General features: G+C 41.9%; 3 protein-coding genes and 1 long non-coding RNA gene across 6 annotated transcripts in view; 2 read left to right on the forward strand and 2 right to left on the reverse strand.

The window, feature by feature from the left end:
• Positions 1–22,585, reverse strand: part of LOC135497091 (endothelin-converting enzyme homolog) — a 39,110-nt gene extending 16,525 nt beyond the window's left edge. Inside the window, exons 1-12 of one of the 2 annotated variants that reach the window (XM_064786798.1) lie at positions 22,326–22,585; positions 18,912–19,100; positions 18,645–18,731; positions 17,532–17,680; positions 16,797–16,900; positions 16,073–16,191; positions 14,457–14,555; positions 13,008–13,189; positions 12,518–12,696; positions 11,550–11,674; positions 10,532–10,597; positions 7,015–7,110 (exon numbers count right to left, since the gene is read on the reverse strand). In XM_064786798.1, coding sequence (XP_064642868.1) covers positions 7,015–7,110; positions 10,532–10,597; positions 11,550–11,674; positions 12,518–12,696; positions 13,008–13,189; positions 14,457–14,555; positions 16,073–16,191; positions 16,797–16,900; positions 17,532–17,680; positions 18,645–18,731; positions 18,912–19,100; positions 22,326–22,544 — 1,614 coding nt within the window. In that variant the 5' untranslated portion in view covers positions 22,545–22,585. The remainder of the gene's footprint in view (positions 1–7,014; positions 7,111–10,531; positions 10,598–11,549; positions 11,675–12,517; positions 12,697–13,007; positions 13,190–14,456; positions 14,556–16,072; positions 16,192–16,796; positions 16,901–17,531; positions 17,681–18,644; positions 18,732–18,911; positions 19,101–22,325) is intronic. The other variant, XM_064786799.1, reaches the window with a different exon arrangement.
• The window catches only part of LOC135497090 (serine/threonine-protein phosphatase 6 regulatory ankyrin repeat subunit A-like), a 94,287-nt gene that overhangs the window by 3,084 nt on the left and 64,303 nt on the right, over positions 1–26,900 (forward strand). The window contains exon 4 of one of the 2 annotated variants that reach the window (XR_010448762.1): positions 1,723–2,465. The exons of the other annotated variant lie outside the window; for it this stretch is intronic. The gene's annotated coding sequence lies outside the window, so the exon portion shown is untranslated. Of the gene's footprint in view, positions 1–1,722; positions 2,466–26,900 lie in introns of those variants that run through there. 2 annotated transcript variants of the gene reach the window in all.
• LOC135497162 (uncharacterized) lies at positions 1,823–5,329 on the forward strand. The gene is made up of 2 exons (XM_064786908.1): positions 1,823–2,119; positions 2,498–5,329. The coding sequence occupies exons 1-2, from the start codon at positions 1,823–1,825 to the stop codon at positions 5,327–5,329; spliced, it is 3,129 nt and encodes a 1,042-aa protein (XP_064642978.1).
• LOC135497094 (uncharacterized) lies at positions 24,281–25,700 on the reverse strand. Its single transcript, XR_010448765.1, has 3 exons — positions 25,634–25,700; positions 25,270–25,335; positions 24,281–24,858 (listed from the first exon to the last, which is right to left on the reverse strand). It is a non-coding gene; the product is annotated as an uncharacterized LOC135497094 (long non-coding RNA).

Here is a 26,900-nt window from a genome sequence, read left to right on the forward strand (position 1 = left end):
CCAGGAATTTGAAGTTTGGTATTTCAAATCTTGATTTTCGAATATTGAATTACAAATCTGGAGTAAGCTTTCTGGGCTTTAGTATAAACGACACCTTATTGAACCTGCTGGGGTGCCTTAGTGATGAAATATGTTAATGGCCTTTGAACGATCAGAAATGCTGGTTTTAATAAGATAAAACAAACTGAAAACAAAAAATACTGATATCAGCTCCATTTGGCCGCAATTTGTCCAATGTTTTGTCGATATTATAGGAGTTTATGGATACCAGAAGTAGGTTTTTTTTTTTCGTTTCACCTGGTGCCAACTTGATCAAGTTTCAAGTTGTTGTTTTGGGTCAAAATATCTTAAAGGGCGTGTTTAGGCAAAGCTGTAAGTAGTCCAGGTATTACTGTAAGCATTGGTACTGTACAGACAACGTTTAGTGATAATGTTAAAGGGGGACTATAGGCAGGAGCAGAGGGGGTAATTTGGTCATCTTCAGGTGACTATTAAATATACACAGTAATGGTCCTGGGTCATGTCAGATTCAGCACTAAATATATTCCTCGTACAAGCGTGAATCATTTCTGTGAGATGTGAGAGACCCCTATCTTGCCTACCTAGCTGCTGCCTATATTGTCCCTTTAAAGCCAAATCTAATATGGGTACGAGTGAATTTAGCCCATTGATTTCCTCTCGAAACTGCTATCCTTAAAGGCCACGACTCCTGCTTTTATGATTGCATGACATGTACAGATCCTCAAAGAGTAGACTTAAAGCTCCGCATTAAATCAAGTTTGATCAAAATTGAAGCACCCAGTCCAGAGATAAAGCAAAACTGTTTTGTTTACATGTTATGTAACAGCCTTGGTTAGGTATCTAAGTGAAGTCAGGCGGCAAGTTTACTGACATAGATCAGACTGATGTTTGATTTCTTACTATAATGGTATAAATTTGTCTGTATTACCTTACCTTATTATAGGGTATATCGAATGTCAATGAAAAACAGACTTCATATATCAATTTTAAGAGCATTCATTGATATTTGTCCTCCCAAGTAGGGCAATAGCCTGATCTACATCACAACTTTTGCTGAACCCGCCGCCTGGCTCTAACAAGCCAGTTGCTGGCCTGATTAGGTAATCAAGTTGTCAAACACATAAATGGCTATATCTTCAAAATGGATGGAGCCAATTGCATTGGGTTTTCTGTATTGTATAAAGTGTTAGGTACACTTTTGAAATCGTCTTCAGCAGAAAATGGCAAAATACCTGGAGTTATGGCCTTTAAGTAGATTTTCCCACGTTGATGTAAAGGTTTGGGAATTCCTTTTGCTTCAAAAGTGAAATTATTAAAAATTATGAAGTTATTAATGGTGGGGAAGAACACTGTCACTGAGGAGTGTGCAGTGTCTTTGTTTCTTATGTCGCATTTCAACAATTTCATTGATTTATTTTGTTCAGAGAAACTTTCTGCACTTGAATTAAGATCAAACCGGTTAAGATAATTGATTTCGCCAGCAAATGAATATAGTTCATAATGTCGGTTATAATTTGTGCACAGGAGGAAACTGACAATACAACCTACAGATATATTGAGAGTTTTGAACCGAAACCTTGAATAAATGACCCTCTTATTCTTTTCATATTTTTCCCCCCCCCCCCCCCCCCGTGGTCATTTATTGCCCAATCTTTCATCAATCTTCGCCTGGGAACTTTGCAGTATATCATCATCTTGCAGGTTAAAACGGCATGCAGATGAAAAGAAAAGCCCAGGAGACAGTGAAGCTGGTTCCAGAAAGCGCAAACTCGAGAATAGAAACGACAAGCTTGCTTCGAACATGGAAGAAAATCAACGAGGAGAGAGTGGACATGGAGCAGACAAGCAGGAGGGTCATGACGCCAAAGTCGATGGAACTGGAACAGGACAGGGTCACAGGAAACATAAAGCTGTGGTAACTGGAGATGGAGTTAAAATTGATTTGGAGACTGTTAATAGAGCCTTTCTTGAATTAGCAGAGAAAGGTCGTCCAGATACTGTCAAGATATTGATAGATGCTGGGGCTGATGTTAATGCCAAGGACATTAACAATGACATACTCTTGCTTGCATCAGCATCTGGAGGTCATTCTGATACTGTAAAGATATTGATAGATGCTGGGGCTGATGTTGATGCCAAGGACATTAACAATGTCACACCCTTGCTTGCATCAGCATCGGGAGGTCATTCTGATACTGTCAAGATATTGATAGATGCTGGGGCTGATGTTGATGCCAAGAACACTGACAATGACACACCCTTGTTTGTATCAGCACGGGGAGGTCATTCTGATACTGTCAAGATATTGATAGATGCTGGGGCTGATGTTAATGCAAAGGGCACTAACAATGTCACACCCTTGCATTATTCAGCATCGGAAGGTCATTCTGATACTGTCAAGATATTGATAGATGCTGGGGCTGATGTTGATGCCAAGAACACTGACAATGACACACCCTTGTTTGTATCAGCACAGGGAGGTCATTCTGATACTGTCAAGATATTGATAGATGCTGGGGCTGATGTTGATGCCAAGAACACTGACAATGACACACCCTTGTTTGTATCAGCACAGGGAGGTCATTCTGATACTGTCAAGATATTGATAGATGCTGGGGCTGATGTTGATGCAAAGGGCACTTACAATGACACACCCTTGTTTGTATCAGCACGGGGAGGTCATTCTGATACTGTCAAGATATTGATAGATGCTGGGGCTGATGTTAATGCCAAGCACACTGACAATGACACACCCTTGCATTATATAGCATTGGAAGGTCATTCTGATACTGTCAAGATATTGATAGATGCTGGGGCTGATGTTCATGCCAAGAACACTAACAATGTCACACCCTTGCATTATTCAGCATGGGAAGGTCATTCTGATACTGTCAAGATATTGATAGATGCTGGGGCTGATGTTGATGCCAAGAACACTAACAATTTCACACCCTTGCATTATTCAGCATGGGAAGGTTATTCTGATACTGTCAAGATATTGATAGATGCTGGAGCTGATGTTAATGCCAAGAACACTAACAATGACACACCCTTGCATAAATCAGCATGGGGAGGTCATTCTGATACTGTCAAGATATTGATAGATGCTGGGGCTGATGTTGATGCCAAGGACACTAACAATGTCACACCCTTGCATCAAGCAACTAGAAGAGGGGATTTACAAGTAGTTGTGGGACTCATACTAAAGGGGGCTAATGTGAATCTTAAGAACAACCGTGGTGTGATACCTATTCATCTGGCAGTAGAAGGTAGATACATACAAATCATAAATGAACTAATGAACAAAAATGATTTAGCTGACCCTGGTGCACTCTCGATATTACACTCTTTATTACTGGAAACCGATATTGGTATGCTGAAGATTATGTGCCGCAATTCATCAGTCTACCGTGCTTGTGGCAATTACGGGAGGACCTTACTCCATGTTGCCGGACAACTCGGCTGCCATGAATACATTCAACATTTAACAACATGTGATGGAGTCGAGGTTAATCACAAAGATCACTTTGGAAAGAGTTCACTCCACTACGCCGTAGAGATTGGGAATGAAGAGACAATACATGAACTTCTAGAAGCTGGTTGTGATGTTCATGAATTAGACTTAGCACGGAAGTCAGTTTTGCACCATGCTGCAATCAATGGACACTGCAATCTTATAGGATTTTTCATTGAAAAATATAGGTTAGATCCATATCAGGCTGATGTTGATGGCAGGAACTGTCTCCATTATGCTGTGATCTATCGAAATGAGGACGTAGTGGCCCTGTTGATGGAGAAATACAGTGATCCTAGGAAGGATGCAAGGGACTATCGAAACAAGACACCGACTGACTACTTGCATCAGTGTGAAGAAGGCAGTTTGACATCAAAATACCTTCGAGGCTGGACATCAGGAGTTACTGCAATTGAGCTTGGTAACACCGAAAGTGATGATCATACTGCCGGAGAATGCTCTGATATTACAAATATTCCTGACTTGTGCAAAATTTCAGAACAACCATACATTGGGTCTGTAATGACAATCACAGGACACGATAATGTAAAATTTGTTAAATATGTTAAAGAAAAGGTGCAACAAGTTATAAAAGAGGTACTACCACAGATCACGCTAGTGGAGGTTTTTGGGGTTGGAAGTTCATTTGAGGCATCAAAGCATGGCATGCCTGATGAATTTGATTTTTTGGTGAAGTTGGGAGAAATTCTTCATGAAGATTATAACGAACGTGAAGGATATCAAAATATGAAGAATTCTTATTTCAGAGATGAATCTGTGGCACCTGTCATTGGGTCATATGGGATGTGGATGTGGAGCAGACTCATGGAATATTGGAGTGATTGCGTATCAAACAAAAAGGCCACACGAAGTGATGGTGATCGCAGCTTCTGTATGTTATCGCCACCACAGAGACATCCTGATCGTAAAACCTGCACGACATGGATCTGGCTGTACAGTGATGAAATGTTTACCGACTTGCCAATATCAATAGACTTGGTGCCTGCCATTGAGGTTGACATCGATGGACAGGGAGACTGGACATCAGCATTGATGATTTTTAAAAGAGAAGAGTGGAAACAACCAAAAAAGTACATAGTTCCTAAAATTCCATACAGGACCAGCACGGTAGCACAAAACATTGAACCTGACAAACTTAATCAGCTTGGGCGGGTATCCTACCCAACAAAAGAGGTGGATTACCTCAAAGCTTTGGATAAACGGGTGAAGGTTGTCTTCATCACAGCAAAATGTGTGAGAAAGGCAGAGGTGTGTGGCTTCAAAATTAAAATCAACAAGGGTGATATGGTATGTGGCTACAAAATTAAAAACAACAATGTCAATATTAAGTCGGTCAGTGAGTTAGTAACCAGCTACAGATTGAAATCTGCATTCTTGCATCTGGTTGAACTGTTCCTGAAGTCAGACATGTCCCTCGGGAAAATGGTCCTGATGGTGTATGAACATTTAGAAAAGTGTCTCGAGAGAGATAATCTACCAATGCCCATGGATAATAAGGTCAATGTGTTGGCTGGGTCCAAGCTGAGTACAGAAGACAGCCTCCAGGTGACCAGGATCATGGCAAGGTTTGTCAGGCGTCTGTACGAGAGGGATGTCTCAGCTGAACAACGGGAGAGAGACTCAAGAGAAGAGGCTCAGGGACTAACGAAACTAAGAGCAGAGTACGATCAGGAACTGGATGAATGGACTAAGACTAACAGGGGTCGATCTTGGTTTGATATGAGCAGGAAACCAACACTGAATCCAATCCTGTTTCCAAAGCTTCCCAGGTAATGACATTCGGTTACATCACACCAGCTTCTTTCTCGGTGTAGTTCAACCCTTTCTTCTGGAGACATAGCCATGAACCTTTCAAAGCTGAATAAATGATAAATGCACTTAAGTCTATATGCTTGCAGCAAAAAGTCCTTATGTCTCCTCAAATGCGTGGTTCTGCAATATATTGTGTCTATTCAAGCATTGTAGGTCTCTGGTAGCGCGCTGCAGACGGAATCAAAGCTGAGGTTCCTAATGTAACCAATGGTTAACAACCACAGGCTTCGTCATCAATGATAACTGTTATGAATTCGGTGCTCATTGACTGATTGAGTTAGCTCGTGTGTAAGTAACTCAAATGAAAAAGCTACGGCCGTGTGTGAGCATCGGATCAATCTTTGGCAAACAAGTTATAACCATTCTGCTAAAGAAACATGCTATATAGGGGTTAGGGGCAGAAGCAGCACAGTGGAAGAGAGTCGGCCTCTGGATCGAGAGCTCGTGGGTTCGACTCCCAGCTGAGTCACTGCTCGATTCCCCTACTGGTCGAGTTCAAGTGAGCGTCTTCTGGTTGCTCCTTGAAATCCGTGATTGATTTCTGTGGAGACCAGGTAATCATATGGTACCCCAAAAGTGCTTTGAACAGGGAAACATTGAAAAGCGCGATATAAGAACTCAACGTGATTATTTTATCATAGTTTATACTGGCTGATTTGCCAAATATCATTTGACTGTTGTGACCTTGAATATTTGGTCAAATCTAAGGTGCTCAGCTGACAGATTGGGGGTGGGCCAATGAAAATGAGCCCACAGCTACATGTAAATATGGAATTGTGCAAATAGTATCAGAGCTGGTACCTATTAAATATTGCAGACACATTTATACTATATTTACTATCCTTTGTACATATTACAGAGAAAATCGGATGACCATAGCTCAAACACTGGGACTATAAGAGCAGTTATGGAAATCAGACATTTTTGATAGTTCGCGCAACTATCTTATTTTTTAATGTATTTTAATGTATCTTGATCATTCTCGTTTCACAATGTTACTTAATTAGCTTCCAACAATCATTTAGCACAGCTTAGTTAAGAATAACATTTAAACAATTTTTTATAATTTGTTTTAATGAGCTTGTTTCATGTGTTATTGAGATGTTGGATCAGCCACTCAAAAACATGTTTGTGTTGGGCTATTTTTGAATTTCTGTCCCCAGGTGAATTTGTGTTGTAATACAAATGTAGTAGTTACATGTACTAGATTTCTTTGTGAATCTAATGTTATTATCTAAATTCAGATTTTGGACTCCAGACTGGGAACAAACATAATTAGTTTTCCTCTCTGTGATGATGAATGCATATTGAATTTATGAAGTTTTTGAAGCCAAATAGCAAACTCATGCCATTTAATCTCTTTGACCTCGAACATTAGGTCAAATGAAAAACTTGTATGAGAGGTGCCTATGATGATAATACTGTCATTAATTGAAGATTTGCTGCACTTTTTATTTTTTAAGTTTTGGCCCTTTGGTGGCTAAATTAAGGGTCAGATTGAACTGAAATTAAGTGTCAAAGGTCATCTGACCGAGGGGATTATGTGTACAAAATTTGAATTTCATAGGAGGTTATCTTGATATCAAACATACCTTATCTCGGTATCACACATCACTTGTACTGTAGAAGAACAAAATGAAACATACCTGAGCAAACCCAAGATAAAATAACTGATAGTCGGTCATATTTATCCCAGGCAGGGGGTGCTCTGACCCGTGAACTTTACGCCAGTCCTGATAAGCCTGAAAAACAAGACATTTCAGAGTTAGGGCGCATGTCAAATATCACGAGGCTGAGAAAATGAACACGCTTGATCTCTCTCCCAGGCCTTTCAATTACATTGACACCCTTACACCTTGTAATTTTTTAACCTTTTTTGGGGACATGTTTTTTTCACTATTAAGCCTTTGGGGACATTTTGTTGTGGCAAGCCATCGAAATTAGTCAAAAATTCAGTGGGCATTTGAAGTACGTCTCTTATTTTTTGTCACCACATGAAAATGACACATTTGGGTGTATCAAGCATTAATTTATGTCATTAAGGAACAGAATTAAGCATGTTGAGGCATAGAAAAGGCTTCAGGGGTCAATTACCCCTAATATTCACGTCTCTTTTTTCATGATTGGCGAAAATTCATGAAAGAGATAAAAACTTTCATGGTTTTTAGTTTAGTGGATTATGAAATAGCTTCCAGTTTTTCAAACCAATAAGTATTTTTTCGGAATTTTGATTATTACACATCTACATATAGGTTAATCTAGGTTTTCGGCTTGACCTAGGTTTTCGGCTTGACCTAGGTTGTATGGGCTTGACCTAGGTTGTATAGGCTTGACCTGGGTTGTATAGGCTTGACCTAGGTTGTATGGGCTTGACCTAGGTTGTATAATACTATTTCTTATTGGTCAAAATGAATTCAGGATTCTCTCTATATATTCGTTAAATGCTTTAGGTTTGAAGCACTTTAACTGGGATGTTGATCAATGATAATTCTAAAACACCTTGGTTTCAATGAACCACAGTTTACAGTGTATAACACACTCAGTGCCTCATTTTGACGGCAGCAGTTATGATCAGGCAACCACGGCCTGCGTTGGTGCAAAATATGGAAGCGGTGAAAAGCAGTCAAAATCTCATTTTTTGGCGTAAATTGGTGTGTTTTATAATAGAAATGGATACCTCACTGATAGAAATGGTTTTCTCTCACCAAACACTGCTCGGGGAGAAGCGATTTTGCCCAAAATCTTATCTGCCAAATTGGTTTTGGCCAATAATTTAGGTGAGACACCATTGGTATAAATTCCTAAACCATTTAACTTGTAAAAAAGAACTTCTCAAACTGGGACCACATTCTCATGTACATGTCCGCCAAACTTAGTATATTTTCTATTTCATGTTGAGTATGTTTCAACTTCAGTTCTATTGTTTGAGTATTCAGGGGCGGAGCTAGCATTTTGGTTTGGCGGGGGGGGGGGGGGAGCAGAAGTGTTTTTGGGTGTGAAATATGACACTGCTTGAAATTTATGGGCCAAAATCATGGTCAAAAACACATTTTGGTGACTTCATGAGGCTTTTTGCACCTCCCCCCTCGTTGCTACAAACCTGAGATAGGGCGATATGTTGGACAAGTTGTAAACAGTTCATATTAGGGAGGTTGAGATCTGGGACTTATCACGGATCGAGTATGGATAAAAACGTACAGAAAATTCGTCCTCTTTTTACCGAGTATTCTTCGTATATGTATAAGGCTCCTTGATAAGTTGAAGACACTATCAAGGCAGAAATATTTGAATGCCTTTTATGTAGAAAGAGTTTTGGCTGCAAAAACGAAAATCTAATTACTGAGTCTAAATTACCCTGGTAACTCAGAGTCGTTGTAAGACCGGTAATTTGGTATTACCACGTTCTGGTCTTGGTGGGTGGGATTGTGTATAGTCCATTCATAAATCTGTTGTCTGTGTTGTTTAGTAGAACCTCTCTATTAAGGACACCATTGGGTGTGACAAGTGTTGTACTTAATAGAGAGGTGTCCTGATAAGAGAGCTCAAATTGAATGGAAACGATCAATTTGGGTCTAAAACTAGTGTCCTTAATAGAGAAGTTGTATTTAATAGAGTGGTGTCTGCTTAGGGAGGTCCACTACTGGTATTGGGTGTTATTATGCTATTTCATAAATATGCAAAATTGCAATTTCACGAACTTGCGAAATAAAAGGTTGACAAATACTTCTGGGTTTACGGTAATGTTGGGCAATAAAATTAGATTTAAGAAAAACTGAACTCTGAAGAAATCGGTCCAGTATCTTTTGCACAGCGGATCAAAAGGACGCGAACATTTACTTCTGAATAGTATAGTAAACCATGATAAAACTTGTGTATGTTATCTAAATATTTGTATTTCATCTTCTTGTACTTGTTGTAAGACTTTGACTTTAACTTGGATGTTGTAGATCAATAATAAATTGAATTCTCTACCTGAACCTTATTTACATATTTTACAGATCTTCCTGGTCCCCCTTCATTAGAGATTTTTACGTGAATTTTCAGCCCCTTTTCATCTCCTCCTCAGGAGTGTACTGTGGCACGGCTTGACAAGCCAGCCACGGAGGAATGCCTTTATGGCCTCATGTTTGGCGTGGGATCTTTGCCAGACAGGCTACAACCCGAGCACTTCCAATCAATGACCATTTCTACCCCTCGGTGGAGCAGCAACAACTCCCCAAATTGGCTTCAACTGGCAACACAGGGATCTTTGCCAGACAGGCTACAACCCGAGCACCTCCAATCAATGACCATTTGTACCCCTCGGTGGAGCAGCAACAACTCCCCAAATTGGCTACAACTGGCAACACAGGGATCTTTGCCAGACAGGCTACCGCCAGTAACCATTTATACCCATCGGACCAGGGTCCTAATGACCGCTGTGGTCAGAGACCTGTGCCAATACCGCGGCCCCTCACATCAAACCAGGGTCCTAATGACCGCTGTGGTCAGAGACCTGTGCCAATACCCCGGCCCCTCACATCAAACCAGGGTCCTAATGACCGCTCTGGTCAGAGACCTGTGCCAATACCCCGGCCCCTCACATCAAACCAGGGTCCTAATGACCGCTGTGGTCAGAGACCTGTGCCAATACCCCGGCCCCTCACATCAAACCAGGGTCCTAATGACCGCTCTGGTCAGAGACCTGTGCCAATACCTCGGCCCCTCACATCAAACCAGGGTCCTAATGACCGCTGTGGTCAGAGACCTGTGCCAATACTGCAGCCCCTCACATCAAACCAGGGTCCTAATGACCGCTGTGGTCAGAGACCTGTGCCAATACTGCAGCCCCTCACATCAAACCAGGGTCCTAATGACCGCTGTGGTCAGAGACCTGTGCCAATACTGCAGCCCCTCACATCAAACCAGGGTCCTAATGACCGCTGTGGTCAGAGACCTGTGCCAATACTGCAGCCCCTCACATCAAACCAGGGTCCTAATGACTGCTGTGGTCAGAGACCTGTGCCAATACTGCAGCCCCTCACATCAAACCAGGGTCCTAATGACCGCTGTGGTCAGAGACCTGTGCCAATACTGCAGCCCCTCGCATCAAACCAGGGTCCTAATGACCGCTGTGGTCAGAGACCTGTGCCAATACCGCAGCCCCTCCTACCTGATACTTACACTATAAGCAGCCTTTAACCCTCCGTTGTCGGCTATATTTTCACCAACCGTCTGCTGACCATTTATCTGAAGCGAAGAAGGTTGGTTTGATTTACGAAAGAAGAGACACGAATCAGCACCTGCTATCAAATCATGAAATAGTCACAGCTACCGGAGCAAACCTACCATCTGCACTTAAAACTAAACGTGAAAAGCAGGGCACGACTAACAGAACTTCCCTCAGGGTTTTAGCTGGTGCTAACAGTGATGACGCAGCCATACGCACTGAGGCTTCATGGGCGTTTCAGGAGCCATTCTAATCACCTCGACCACAGCAGAGAAAAGGTGACACACCACGACGAAATGAGTCGCATGTCGCACAGAAGATGAGCCTAAAATGACACCAGGAAATAACAGAAGAAATTGATGTCGTTAGATTTTACAAAAGGCGGACAACAGTGAAATGAACAACTAGCCATCTCAACCTGTCAAGCTCGGAGCGACATGCGACTCTTTTTATCGTGGTTGGTCAAAAATATGAAGCACATCACTTTGGTTGTTCTTGGCGTTCGGTGATTTTTCGATCGAGTTGCATTGGATTGGATGGAATGGAGCCAAGCTCGAAGAGTTTTGTGCGGACAAGCTGCTTAATTGTTGGTAAGTGTGACAGAATTGAATTGGACACCGTACTGTTGTCTCTCTGTACCAAAATAGAGACAGTCGGGTGAAGGTCAAATTCTACTTCAATCCTGTTGCCCAGGCTGTAGCATCACCTCGTTTCTGTAACACAGCTTTCAGCGCGGGGATGACTTGTCAGCTCTTGCAGGACGAGATGGATGGACGCAGTGGCAAGAGATGCTGAGCCAGCAGGTGTAGGGAAGAAACTGCCCAAGAAGGTTGAGAGTTGAGACGTGTCCTTGCATAACGGACGTAGACAGACGCATCATGTTGCCGCAGTGAGTGAGTGCGAGTGCAGCGCCACCTTCCACCTCTGTCAGAGAATAATCGACAGGTAATCTTCTTTGTCTTTCGCACTTACATGCTCTCCATTGATAGTATATGATGAATATTGTTCCTTCATGCATTTCGTTCTCTCTTTGAATCGGGCGATCACATCTTTATTCCACCACGGATGCAGATTACCATTTTTGTCGTATTCCCGACCTGGAACAGACGGTATCAGCAGTTTAGTAGCGACAGTACAGTAGGACCTCTCTATTAAGGACACCCTCGGGACTGACAACTGCTGTCCTTGATAGAGAGGTGTCCTGATTAGAGAGGTCAAATTGAATGGAAACCACCAATTTGAGACCAAAAAAACTAGTGTCCTTAATAGAAGCCTCGTTTTGAGTTCAGCGGTTATGGTTGATATAGGCAATGATAACTTCTTGAGTTGGTGCGAAATATGGAAGCAGTCAAAAAGCATTTAAATTAAACCACAATATTCATCACTGTCGGTATCGATTGTCTCTCCCAAACTGCTATTTTTATTATGGAGCTATTTTTAAACCTTGATCATCAGAGCCATGGCAGAGCTCATGACCTATAAAGACACCAAACTTACCAAAGTTCAGGGACATGGGATGATCCATGCGATGGGGGTTGAGGGACTCGGGTTAGTCCATGTGATTGGAGCTGGGAGGGAGGGGTGTGATGTATTAACCTTGATCATCAAAGCCATGACTAAGCTCAAGACCCACAACGACACCTGAACCAAAGTATGGGCTAGTCCACGCTGTAGAGGGTGAGAGGGAGGGGTGTGATGTACTTACCTTGATCATGAAAGCCATGGCTAAGCTCATGCCCAACCACGACACCTATACCTCCGAAGTTCAGCAACATGGGCTAGTCCATGCTGTAGAGGGTGAGAGGGAGGGGTGTGATGTACTAACCTTGATCATCAAAGCCATGACTAAGCTCATGCCCAACCACAACATATATACCTCCGAAGTTCAGCGACATGGGCTAGTCCATGCTGTAGAGGCTGGGAGGGTGTGATGTACTAACCTTGATCATCAAAGCCATGACTAAGCTCATGCCCAACCACGACACCTATACCTCCAAAGTTCAGCGACTTTGGGTAGTCCTTGTCGTAGAATGGCATCTGTAGGATTCCGGCCGGGAAAACAATCATGTTTTTTGTTGGCGCGTAGTATGCATTGATTGTTGGAGGCGTCATACTCCACCTTAGAGAGAAGCAAAAATACTGTCAATGAAAGTGAACTTGTCATCGCCTATTCATTTTAGAATTTGTGAAAAATATTTAATAAAAAGAATAACAAGGATATTGTCATGATATTTGTGGTTATTTCTGATATTTTCCAAAACAAATAGTCGCAAAGAATGAGCAGTATACAGTTATCTTGAAGCTGTATGCATTCTACACTGTGACTGTGACCACAGATACTTTCCAACTGGTTTCACACCCTTGACTTCTAGGTTAGAAGTTGGCCACTTTAATCACTATGTCACGGCACTTTTATTAAAGCAGACTCACCTCTTTTTATCCGGTTTCTTCCTCAACCGTTTCAATTCGCGTATGATATCGAATTGTATCGTACGGAGATTGTTATCAAAGTACTCATTGTCTTCGATGCGGACACCTGCATACCGTTCATCCAGAGCGGTTTGGTTCAGGATGTAGTCAGGGAATCCGATCATGTCCACCACACCATCCACCTGCGGAAAGAATATCAATCTGTCAACAGGGCCTAGTATTTCAAAACAAGTCAGTCACTACCAATGTTAGTCTTTGAGGTTACACCGCTGGACCACTCTTCTTTTTTTTTTTTGTAATTGATAATTTTATTCACCAAAAACACAACTGTTACATGAAGTTCTACAGAATAAGAGGGCATGCAAGTACATAATATTGTTACAATATAAAACGATAGATGGCGACCTTGTTGTTCAAAACGGTTCAGGGTATAGTAAATATCTTTTGCAGCTGCAGATAACAAGGCAAAAGTGGGTCAGCGTGCAATTACTCGACGAAATGTACAGTGTATGTTATGCTATATTTTCCAGGGCATCTATGAGAAGGCCCCATTTCATCATGAACTTATCGTGTCTGAGATAGATCTTTTCTACTCTCGACGTGAACCGTATCATTGATAATAAGTTTCTGAAGAATGGTTGCGATGGTCTGAGTTTACAGTGATACAAGAATTGTTTTGCAATTAAATTGATATGCTGGACCAGTTCCGATGAACGAGGATCTCCCAGAATTACTTCTCGGAGATTTGGTAGAAATTGTTCGCCATGATCCTGTTCCTGTATCAATAGCTGAGGGTGATGACTGGTGTTATTTGTGGCGCTAGAATGCAGAGGTTGAGACAGAACTACTGATGTCCTCAATCTCATATGACGAACACATCGTCTGAATTATCACGCAGCAATCGGGAAACATCATACATGCACAAATGGTACACAAATGACACACAAGCACACATGTATCATGCATTATGACTGACTATTGGCATTGCCTGGTGTTAGAAATAGGAACTAGATTTACTTTGACCAACAGTTAATATATTTGAACAAACAGTGTACCCCTTTAAAGAAACTGTTTTTCGGGGGCCTAGTTGATGGTCAAGTAGAATACAATATAATACAACACATGATTTGTAGTGCGCCCTTCCAGGTCGCCCTGCTCTAAGCGCAAGAAAAACACCTACATGAAAAATAGCCAGGACTTTAGGGCGGACTTGACTTGCATCAGATCAGTGATTGATCTGATGGGGGCTGGGAGTTGGTTCCAGAGTTTGGGACCTGCAACAGAGAAGCTTCTGTCACAGTACTGAGATTTTGTTCGAGGGACAATGAAAGGCTCTGAGCAGGACAACCTGGTGGGAGGCACTCTGGAGTGGTTCTGGAGGTAGCAAGACAGGTATTCAGGAGCGGAACCACATCTGGCCTTGAAGCAGCTCTAAAGATTTTCTCCCACCTTCTCATCAGCCTTTCTGATGGTCTCCGCGTCCATCCAACTTAGATTGGGAAGATTTTTCTTGAAAGACATCTTGATCAGTTTTACCATTTCTTCCGCCTGAAATCGGGTAAATTAACACAATTATTTCAGTTCACACGCAGTCACATTATTTGTCATTGTAAAGGCACAAAAATTTGGCGGTTAATAGGACACAGATGCTGGCCAAGGATTCAGAGAAAGAAGGGCCACCCTTTTTTTCACTCTAAAAACAAAATAGATTTTTGCAAACTTTCAAAATTTGATTCGTTCTGCTATCACTACGGCTGTTTATGGAGTTTTACCGCCCCATTACAACTTGTGACCAGTTACTTTTACCGTCGTTTTGCTGTCACTGCGGCTGTTTACGGAGTTTTACCGCCCCATTATAACCTGTGACCAGTTACTTTTACCGTCGTTTTGCTGTCACTGCGGTTTTTATGGAGTTTTACTGCCCCATTACAACTTGTGACCAGTTACATTTACCGTCGTTTTGCTGTCATTGCGGTTGTTTATGGAGTTTAACCGCCCCATTATAACTTGTGACCAGTTACTTTTACCGTCGTTTTGCTGTCACTGCGGCTGTTTATGGAGTTTTACCGCCCCATTACAACTTGTGACCAATTACGTTAACCGTCATTTTGCTGTCATTGCGGCTGTTTATGGAGTTTTACCGCCCCATCACAACTTGTGACCAGTTACTTTTACCGTCGTTTTGCTGTCATTGCGGCTGTTTAAGGAGTTTTACCGCCCCATTACAACTTGTGACCAGTTACATTTACCGTCGTTTTGCTGTCATTGCGGCTGTTTATGGAGTTTTACCGCCCCATTACAACTTGTGATCAGTTACTTTTTACCGTCGTTTTGCTGTCATTGCGGCTGTTTAAGGAGTTTTACCGCCCCATTACAACTTGTGACCAGTTACTTTTACCGTCGTTTTGCTGTCACTGCGGCTGTTTATGGAGTTTTACCGCCCCATTACAACTTGTGACCAGACACATTTACCGCCATTTTGCTGTCACTGCGGCTGTTTATGGAGTTTTACCGCCCCATCACAACTTGTGACCAGTTACTTTTACCGTCGTTTTGCTGTCATTGCGGCTGTTTAAGGAGTTTTACCGCCCCATTACAACTTGTGACCAGTTACATTTACCGTCGTTTTGCTGTCATTGCGGCTGTTTATGGAGTTTTACCGCCCCATTACAACTTGTGACCAGTTACTTTTTACCGTCGTTTTGCTGTCATTGCGGCTGTTTAAGGAGTTTTACCGCCCCATTACAACTTGTGACCAGTTACTTTTACCGTCGTTTTGCTGTCACTGCGGCTGTTTATGGAGTTTTACCGCCCCATTACAACTTGTGACCAGACACATTTACCGTCATTTTGCTGTCACTGCGGCTGTTTATGGAGTTTTACCGCCCCATTACAACTTGTGACCAGTTACTTTTACCGTCATTTTGCTGTCACTGCGGCTGTTTATGGAGTTTTACCGCCCCATTACAACTTGTGACCAGTTACATTAACCGTCGTTTTGCTGTCATTGCGGCTGTTTATGGAGTTTTACCGCCCCATTACAACTTGTGACCAGTTACATTTACCGTCGTTTTGCTGTCTCCATGAAATGCCGACTTGACAAACATTGCCCCGACAGCAAAGCCTATGGTACCGTCGACATCAGACACGCACTCTCGCCATTTCTCATCACGACCACTCGTACCTGCCGAGGAAAGAAATACACATACAATAAGACTTCCCTCAGCGGACACCTCATTTAGACTCTTAACAGTACACCCACTCCATTTGGGACAGCTGTTTTCACCCCAAATGGTTTGTTTATATGCAATTTGACCTCTGAAATCAGGTGAACTGCCAATTAAAGGGACAATATAGCCAGCAGCTAGGCAGGGAAGATAAATGTACACAAAGTCGCCAATAGGGTCTCTCACATCTCACAGTATGTCGAAGTGATTCACGTTTGTATGAGGAATATATTTAGTGCTGAATCTGACACGACCTAGGGCCCTCACTGTATGTTAATCACCTGAAGATGGCCAAATTAGCCCCTCTGCTCCTGCCTATAGTCCCCCTTTAAGGACAGGATTTGACAATCGGTAGGAAGGTATCACATTACACGCTTTTTTATGCGTAAAATTCAGGAACATTTGACCATGTGCCGGTATAACTTCTAGATCAGCCACTTCTGTGAAACTCCCTTGTCAAGCTGCACCATAAATCCTCAATGGCCGAGTCGAACCTAGGGGTTTCGTGGGAATTTTTAGCTGGAAGTGGTGAAAACAATTCGGGATCCTGTTGATAGTTTACCTGAAAATGCCTTTTTGAATACTTGTTCAACTTCCTCGAAGTCTTTGCTGAGAAAACTGTCCAGCGACTTGGCAACGTGCCACATACTGTACACGTTTAATGTCCTAGAACGAAGATTTGGATGCGTTAGCCAGCAAGAATGTGCAACCACTCCAATAGGTGGCAGCAGATATCTCTCAATACACAGCTCTGCTCGTCAAAACTAAACATGGCCAGCAACTTTAAAAGCCCACATCATTTTCGATTATTGTATTTTCTCGTGGCTCAGGTAAACAGAAATACACATTGATGTTATGTAGTTATCTACTGTACATGCACATTTGCTGAAATTTGGCATTTATGGTTTTTGTATGTAATCTCTCTTTTGAGATGAGCAATATTACTCTTTAAAGGGACAACTTGGACATGAGATATGTTGGCGTTTCATAAGAAAATGGCTTCCAGCAGCATCTGCAAAGGTGAAAGCAAGAAGAATCTTTGAACACTGTGATAAACAATGAAACAAAACAAGCTGTAACCAAAAGGCCCGCCTGATATTCACAAGCCATCTCTAAAACTGCCTCAGCAAGGCTGGCTAAAATCATTGTTAGACATCAGCATTAGTTTGATACTACTGGTGGCGGTGAATGGTGGCAAGCCAGGGAATTATCCTCCAGACAAAGTAAATTCCACACCCGAGTTGTCCCTTTAAGAGCATGCAGATTGACATGATCACTTCGTCATCACTGCACTCACGTTTTCCCTGCATCCGTCGCCAGCATGTCCATTACTATGGCCGACATGTTTGACATGAAACCTGGGACGGCGACGACCACCTCTTCATCCTCGGTAATCTGGATACCAGCCAGACCGAACATCGTGTTGAGGTATTTCTTCCACTCAAACTGAAAACAAAGTGACAACTGTATACTCCATTTTAGCGAAATTCACATCAAAATGTGTCATAACATGAACATCAACAGTCAGAAAATTAGACCTACTTATCTATAATACAATCATTGGTAAATCCATCCATTTGCAGTATTTGACTGGAGATGACCTTACGACAGGGGATATCAAAATGGCTCCCAAATGTGGCAGAGTCAGAAACGTGACTACTCTATGATGTGACTGGAGATGACCTTACCACAGGGGATATCAAAATGGCTCCCAAATGTGGCAGAGTCAGAAACGTGACGGCCCTGTGAGATGACTGGAGATGACCTTACCACAGGGGCTATTAAAAAGGCTCCAAAATGTGGCAGGGTCAGAAACGTGACGGCCCAGTGAGATGACTGGAGATGACCTTACCACAGGGGATATCAAAATGGCTCCCAAATGTGGCAGAGTCAGAAACGTGACTGCTCTATGATGTGACTGGATATTACCGTACCACAGGGGCTATCAAAAAGGCTCTCAAGTGTGGTGGAGTCAGAAACGTGACTGCTCTATGATGTGAATGGAGTTTACCTTACCACAGGGGCGATTAAAAAGGCTCGCAAATGTGGCAGAGTCAGAAACGTAACTACTCTATGATGTGAATGGAGTTTACCTTAACACAGGGGATATCAAAATGGCTCCCAAATGTGGCAGAGTCAGAAACGTGACTACTCTATGATGTGACTGGAGATTACCTTAACACAGGGAATATCAAAATGGCTCCCAAATGTGGCAGAGTCAGAAACGTGACTGCTCTATGATGTGACTGGAGATTACCGCACCACAGGGGATACCAAAATGGCTCCCAAATGAGGCAGAGTCAGAAACATGACGGCCCTGTGTGATGACTGGAGATGACCTTACCACAGGGGATATCAAAATGGCTCCCAAATGTGGCAGAGTCAGAAACATGACTGGAGATGACCTTACCGCAGGGGCTATTTTCTGTAAATTGGCGACCGTCATTTTGTTGTAGAGTTTCTCCTCATCCCGTCGGTCAGCCTGTGGGACTGTTATCTGAAACGATGATTTAAAATTTTAGCCTCAGGAGACCTGAGTGCGGCTTTTTTTGGCTCAGATGATAGAAATGACCTGATACAACCCTCTTGATTGATAGTTGACTTGAGAATCTGGACAAATCCAGCTATCTTTCACGAATGAGACTATAGTCTATTTTCAAATTTCAAAGTCACTCACTTCAGCTATCCTGGCCTCAAAATCGATCATATCTCTAAACAGTGGTTCTGTTATATTCCGTATGGGGGCGCCTAGTAAGCCGCTAATTCCAACCATGTAGTCCAAATATGCGGCTAAGATCTTGTCGTCATCGATGGTCTTGTTGATGTAATAATCACGACTAGGCAAACCTAGGCCACTCTGGTCAATCTGCAAGAACGATGGCATATTTTAAAGGGGTACGCGGCGATCCCACATTACTCTGGTACTAGCCAAGTTACACTGGCTGCCTGTGCGCGAGCGTATGATTTTCAAACTACTCCTCCTGACCTTCAAAGCATACCACCGGCTTGCACCAATTTACCTGAACGATCTCATCCAACTTTACGTGCCTCCTCGTTACCTTCGCTCTGAATCTCAGGACCTTCTCACTTGAAGGAAATACAGATTGAAAATATTTGGAGGTCGAGCATTCGCCACTTTAGCACCTCAACTGTGGAACTCTCTTTCCCCCACCTTGAGAGCTACATCGGATGTCTCAACCTTTCGCAAAGAACTCAAGACCCTTCTTTTCAATAGAGCTCACCAGCGCCGGTGAACATTTGTTTCAAGTGATACAGGCGCTTTACAAATAACAATTTATTATTATTATTATTATTACGCCGTTCGTAATTACTGGTGGTCCAGGAAAATAGAACTGCAGTTATACACAATGCCGTAGTGCAGTTATTGTGCAGAGGAATTTGCTGAAACTTGGTATTTAAAGGGGTACACTGTTTGTAATTACTTAAATAATAATAAAATTAAAATAAATTGGTACAGTTAAAATCTTAAATAGAAATCCATTAATACACAATGCAATAGAGCAGTTATTATGAACACAAATTTATTTAAACTTTGTATTCATAGTATTTGTATATCAGCCTACACAACGGCAATGTTCAAATTTATATTTTGTACGTATTTCCGCAATTGCACATTTTTAAATTCAATTACAAATTCAAAATTTTTAACGAACGGCGTTGGCCTTTAAGGTATTTCTATACAATGTATAGAATGCTGAAATTTGTATTGAGTCCGTATTTACACAATTTGAAATTTTCAAATTCAATTACAAATGTCAAACTTTTAATGAACGGTGTAGGCCTTTAAACCCTTTTGAAAAATATCATTATAATAATGAGAAAGTAGTGTGAAGAATAACTTGAAAGCTAAAAATGTCATCAAGTATCTTGTAAAAATTTTGAATCGGGAGAGCCCGGAAAGGGTTAATATGATTGAGTGTATCATATCATTAGCCATGGGAATAAATCAGATTACTTGTAGACTCTTGTGATATTTTTCGCCGTACATCATCGCCAAGGACCGTTCCATCCTAATTGATCAAACGCCCCAGTAGATTTATGCATAGAATACGACAGAAAATGCATCACAGATTCTACACTTTTGGGTTGGAATTGCTTTCCCCATCAAACGCAATGTACATACGTTCGAAAGATTAGTTAATGGTATCAGCGTATTCATATCCTAAAGGCTCATTCAATCTGTGAAGTAAGACGCAGTCGATCGCACTGATGGCTTATCAAAGATGCTGTTAATAGAAAATGCAATCTCGTGGAAAGTCTAATGCTGCACAAAATGAAAGTGCCTTGATAATTTTGTTTGTGGACTTCCGTGTTATTTTGATGATTTCGGAAGAAAATATGCATATTTAATTTTTCAATCGTCTGACTCAGTTTTGTTGACCTTCTGTTGCAGTGTCCTTTTTAATTTAACTTCGCCGTGCTGTTGGTGATGACGGATGTTTAAGTCGCAGACAAGTGATTGTTATCATCGCATATTGCGGGGGTGTTGGAGGGGGTGTGAAATGCTGGTGCTAAATATGTTAAAGCCAAGATACACCCACTGGAAATCGCGGGAATTCGTCATTTGTGAGAGCTACTACACTAAATTCATATCACTTTTTCAAGGCCGAAATGGCCTTCAAACAGGTTGAAATATAAACGATATCTTGTTTATATCCTTGCTAACCAATTCCACCCCTCGGATACATGCTATCCCTAAACCAACACTACTACGACCAGAATCCCGATGAATACATATTCTAAACAGGCCTACTGCATATATGTATCACTATGCAATAGCTATCAATACACATGCTAGAGATGCAACCCCGACAATGATATGTTAATCTGTACATAGGGGGACACCCTAAACTAAGAGCCAAGAGCCAATACTCTATTTAAGAGCCAAGTGCCGCTAGGAAAGCCATAGGCAAAGGAAAAATACAGGCAAATGAATATAATTATTATCTTTGGGAGGCCGAGACCCATAGGTGCTAATAAATAAAGTTTTTTGTAACCGTTTATGACGTTGTAAGACATCGCCACCTGGATAGGGGTTGTCTGCAGCCTGGATTTTTTTATCATACTATCGTTACGCCGTCTGTACAATACGGTGTACATTGTGCCTGCACTTCATGCACTCTGTACAGTCAGACGTACGCCTATCTGTCCTGTAAAAAAAAGGTGATCGTGGCTCTTGGCTCTTAGTTTAGGGTATCCCGTACATAGGAGCATTAGCATTGGTTTGGAACAGGCCCAGAATACCAGGTTCGCGGAGATTTAAAATAGGCCCAGCATACCAGGTTCGCGGAGATTTAAAATAAGTTTGCTCGAAGGGTGACATCTGGCGTTTTTAAAAAGAAACTTTTACTTGCCAGGCTACGGCACATTACGTGATATTTTGTCACTGCCTATATTGTCCCTTTAGGCTGGGTTCACATAGAACTATACGGTATTCGGTATACGTTATTCGATATACGCTATTCGGTATTCGCTATACGCTATACGGGCACGGCCAGTCACATAGGGTAGCATGCGTGCGGTATTCCGTCTTTTGGCGCCGATCAGATGGACAGTTCAGACGAAGAAGATTTGGCTCTTCTCCTCTTAGCCGAGGATGAAGATGACCAGGCACAAAGACCAAAGAAAGAAACAAGTTCGCTATATGTTAATTAAAAGAATCATTTAGTTGATTAGTAATAAAACATGTAATGAAGGCCTGTACTTAGAAACTGCAATATAATGAGTAAAAATGAGTACTATTGTTTCTAACTTATCCTATAGTATGCAATAAATCGTTTAATAATTGTGATAGATAACATTAAAATGCATGTTCTTACCAAGTCCTCTGGTCACTTCTAAACAGGGTGGTATACGCTGCACGAAAATCGAACGCGCACGATTCCCACTATACTATACTATACGCAGGTATACGACCTTTTCGAATAGTGCCCTCTGATGTGACCCGGTATTGTGAAATTTCCTTGTTCGATTTCAGGTACCCGCGTGCCCTGGCAAAACGTGCACCGAATACCCGAATAGTATAGTTCTATGTGAACCCAGCCTTAAGAAGAATCATAACAATAAGTACCTGAATGATATTCCTAGAAGAATTTTTATCATCCATCCCAACAAACATCCCAAAAAATGTCCCTAGACCATAATTTGAATGCGTCTGTTCCAAGGAGGAGTGAAAATTCCATGTTTTCACGTCGAAGTTTTCGTCGTTGACTGCCCAGCCCCCGACCTTCTTGATGATGTCGATGAGAGGTTCGGCACCCAGCTTTTCTTTCACACCTCCTTCGTCCATACATGATTGGTAATACAGCTTGGCCTTTCTCTCCGCGGAGCTCGTTGAGGCATTGAGGGGTGTCTCTGAAACACAAAGGTAAGGAATATATCAGTGGTACTAAAACCTAATTGGATAAACCAGTTTCAATTCAACAGAAATTAGCACCAGCAATCACGACTTAAAGGTATACACCGCTCGATAAAAATTTGAAATTTGTAATCTAATTTGAAAATTTCTCATTTCGTGACTACACATTGAATATAACATTCAACTTACGGTTATGTAGACAAATATGCAAATACTATTTACCTAGTTTTAGCAAAGTTGTACGCAAGATGCCCCAAAGCATTGCGTATATATATATATATTTCTGTTTTTTCTGACCACGATTAAATACATCGGCGTACCCCTTTAAGTAGTTCACGCTCCAGAGCACTAAACAACGAAGACAACAGATTTATGAATGGACTATACACAATCCCACCCACCAAGACCAGAACGTGGTAATACCGAATTACCGGTCTTACAACGACTCCGAGTTACCATGGTAACGCACGCTGAAGGCAGCAAAATACTTTTCGCCAAATCAGGTCTGCAATCAAACAGATGTCTAGTTACATAAATATCATTCATTTTTAAGACCTCGTTATCCTGGAACATCAGGAGGAATCTAATCCTGTTGTTATTTCTAAAATTGATTGCGATTTTGAATGCGATTTTTCTCTAATTATTTGAACGATGTCGTAGATTACACAAGTGATGATTTTGTGTTCGTAGTCCTGCTTGTCAGCTGAAATAAAGGAGTTATCTAACGGTACTGGTTGCGGTAAAATGAAGTAGAGTTTGCGGTATGAAGACTAACGCTAATTCATTTCAAATCCCAACATGCTTTGATCGTTGTATTCCTATTTAAGTGCTACATCAACATCTGATGCAATAGTGAAAATGGATGGAGCTGCAGTGGAACCTCTCTGTGAAGGACACCCTCGGGACTGACAAGTGCTGTCCTTGTTAGAGAGGTGTCCTGATTAGAGAGGTCAAAATGAATGTAAATGAACTATTTGGGACCGAAACTAGTGTCCTTAATAGAGAGGGTGTCCTTAGTAGAGAGGTGTCTGCTAAGGGAGGTTCTACTGTAATTGCATTTGGTTTTCTGTATTGTATAAAGTGTTAGGTACACTTTTGAAATCGTCTTACAGCAGAAAATGGCAAAAAAACCTGGAGTTATGGCCTTTAATTCCGGAATGAGTTGGGCAGTCAAGGGGGATGGGAATTTGCAGCGGTTTCAGAATGTATTTGGCACTAAAAGAGTTAAAAAGCTGCATCCTTTGACCATTGAGCAAAGGCTCGAAACATTAACTAAGCTAAATGCCTTCCCCGCTAACATACCTATCTCAGCTAATGAAATAAACTAATATATCCAGAAGTATTAAGGTAGCAGGAAGGGTTGGGCGTTTGTGGTTTCTGAGTCTGAGGGGGTTGGTGTCTGTTGACTGTGCTTTAAGAGAGACTAGGCATGGCGCCAGTCTCTCTTAAAGCACTGTCAACAGGCATTTGGTCTCAGTATTTGGGTTTTGATTGCCATGACTGTACCCCTGTAAAAGTCAGTGGAGGAGAAGTTTGGAATGATGAAAGCATTGAAGAAAAAGAAATGTTATTATTGAGGAAAGCAAAATTTATTATGAGACTAGAAGGCAGTGTCCTGACTTGATTATTTTGAAAATGGCGGTCTGAACACATTAAAAGGTGGAACATGGCATTTTATCGACTTTGAAGTGTTCCGCAGTTAAAGGGAGACTATAGGCAGCAGCTAGGTAGGCAAGATAAAGTCATACAAATTTGCCAATAGGGGTCAGTCATATCTCTAGGCATGGCGCCAGTCTCTCTTAAAGCACAGTCAACAGGCATTTGGTCTTAGTATTTGGGTAAGTACAGAATCAAGGCAGCTCAGAGAGCAATGATTGAACGATGCTGTGGACAAGTCCAAGGATACTGCATCAGTCACGACCAACTTCTCATCAGAAAGCGTCACCACCAGCATATTCAATGTTAAGTTCCAACCTGTACCAGTCCAATGCACGCCTGTCATGGTCAGCAGTGGTCAGCTTAGCGCGATATGGAACATTCTTCCGAAACTCAAGCGAGGGAAGTCTGCTCATTAGCCTATCTCGCGCACTGCTCCTTCTTGTCAAACATCGTAGTGAAATCGTGGTACAGTGGGGCGTCCTCGAGGATTGCAGCTGGTCGGACAGACGTGAGGTGGAATGTGGGCGGCTGCACTTCTTCGTTGATGTGCGATGGCAGATAGCACAGTTGTTGCGTTGCATGACAGCTGAAAGTGAATGTGATATCATAGAACTGAGGCGTTTGCAATGAGACTATAGGCGAAGTAGAAGCAAGGAGTGAAATGGGCCATCTTCCAGTGACTAATATACAGAGTAAGGGCACTGGGTGTTGTTAGATTCAGCATTGAATGTATTCCTCGTACAAGCGTGAATAGTGTGGACATACAGTGAGAGGTGAGAGACCCCTATTGACTACTTCTTGTAACTTTATCTTGGATATTATATTAGTATTGAACTTCTAGCCATGGAATATGAAGAAATTGAAGTTGTACTTGTAGGCATGGAATATGAAAAATTATTCAACGGTGAAAGACATTATTCCATGAGGCTTTGCCGTGATCGCAAAGGACGCGACGTGATTGGTTCACATGCTAATGAGGTATGATAATGATAATTACCTCTATAATGCTACTTGGATAGCGACTGTGTCGTTGACTGCAACAGTGGTCAATGTCAATGTGTGCCTGTAATGTCAATGAAGTATGATGAGGTGATGACGATAGTGCAATTATTAAATATTGGCAAGAGATCATACTGCAACATAGGTCTTGTTTTTGACAGATGACTGTGCGACATTCCCATTGGGTCTTGTTAGAGTCAGCGCTGCATGTATTCCTTACAAGCTTGAATAGTTGTGACCGACTTTGAAGGGTGAGAGACCCCTATCGGCTACTTCGTCTAACTTTATCTTGCCTACCTAGCTGCTAGCAATAGTGCCCCTTTATCAAGACTGAAACCCACTGTGCGGGGCTAAGAAATTACCTTTATAATCCTAGTTGGATAACCACTGTGTAGATGATTTGAAGAGTGCTCTGTGGATGTGTGCCTGTAATGTCAATGAAAGTATGATGAGGTGATGACGATAGTGGAATGACGAAATATTGGAAAGAGATCTATTCCTAGAAGAACATATGTCCTGTTTTGACTAGGTGGCGCATTTTAGAATCAGCAGGGAGCACTGTGTGTAACATGGTGGAGGCACCGGAGATAAATAACTGTGTCGAAAGTATTGTTATAGGGCCTTCCCTAGGCCCATGGGGTTAAATTTACAATCCACGATTGAAAAGACGTAGTTTGATCGCATTCAACTATAAATCCATTGAACAGTTGTGTTCCTTTAGTCAACCGATGACCTTTTGTTGGGCCATGATCGGGGATTGTAAACTGTAAATGTATTATGGACTGGGAGACGGGGGAAACACAAGTGAAACTGAAATAGACCAAAACAAGTGATTTTGGGGCTTTGGTTTAGACGCATGCCCCACATGCGCTATGCGGGATTATACGGTTCATGTGAACTTGTTGACATCCACATGATCTAGTGCTGTTATTGGTCATGGTACATGGTAGGCCTAATCTGCAGTAATCATCATGGCTTTATGTTTCAGGAAAAGCTCGGAGTAAAATGAACTGCCGATGAATAATGATGTTGTTCATGTTTAGGCCTACCATGTTTACTAGTACATAGCCATAGGGTATGCACTGGCCAGTGCACTTTCTGCACGTCGTCATGGTCATGTACGTGATACCTTGCATATTTTGTTTTTTGAATGCGCATGCTTTTTGGGCAAAATCACTTGTACCAACACTAATGAATAATGTCTTCTTATCCCTATGACTCCATACACAGTGAGGGTATTGTCCCATTCCCATCAAATGGTAACTTATTGTACCGTATTAGGGTGGAATTTGGGGAGCAGATACCTACCGTTGCACGCCTGTCATAATCAGCAGTGATGAGCTTAGCGCGATATGGAACATTCTTCAGAAACTCAAGCGAGGGAAGTCTGCTCATTAGCATATCTCGCGCACTGCTCCTTCTTGTCAAACATCGTAGTGAAATCGTAATGGAAAACGTCTGGCTTTGCGCCAGACGTTGAGACTAATAAGTGAAGAACTAATAGGTAAAGAAATTCTACTTGCGCGAGACTGCTCTGATAAAATTATCATTGCAGAGACTACGGTGACGTACACATATATTTTTTACAATCAAAAATGCCCTCAAAAGACGACATGGAATGATTATTTT

Source organism: Lineus longissimus, chromosome 12, assembly GCF_910592395.1.
Source record: "Lineus longissimus chromosome 12, tnLinLong1.2, whole genome shotgun sequence".
NCBI lineage: Eukaryota > Metazoa > Nemertea > Pilidiophora > Heteronemertea > Lineidae > Lineus > Lineus longissimus.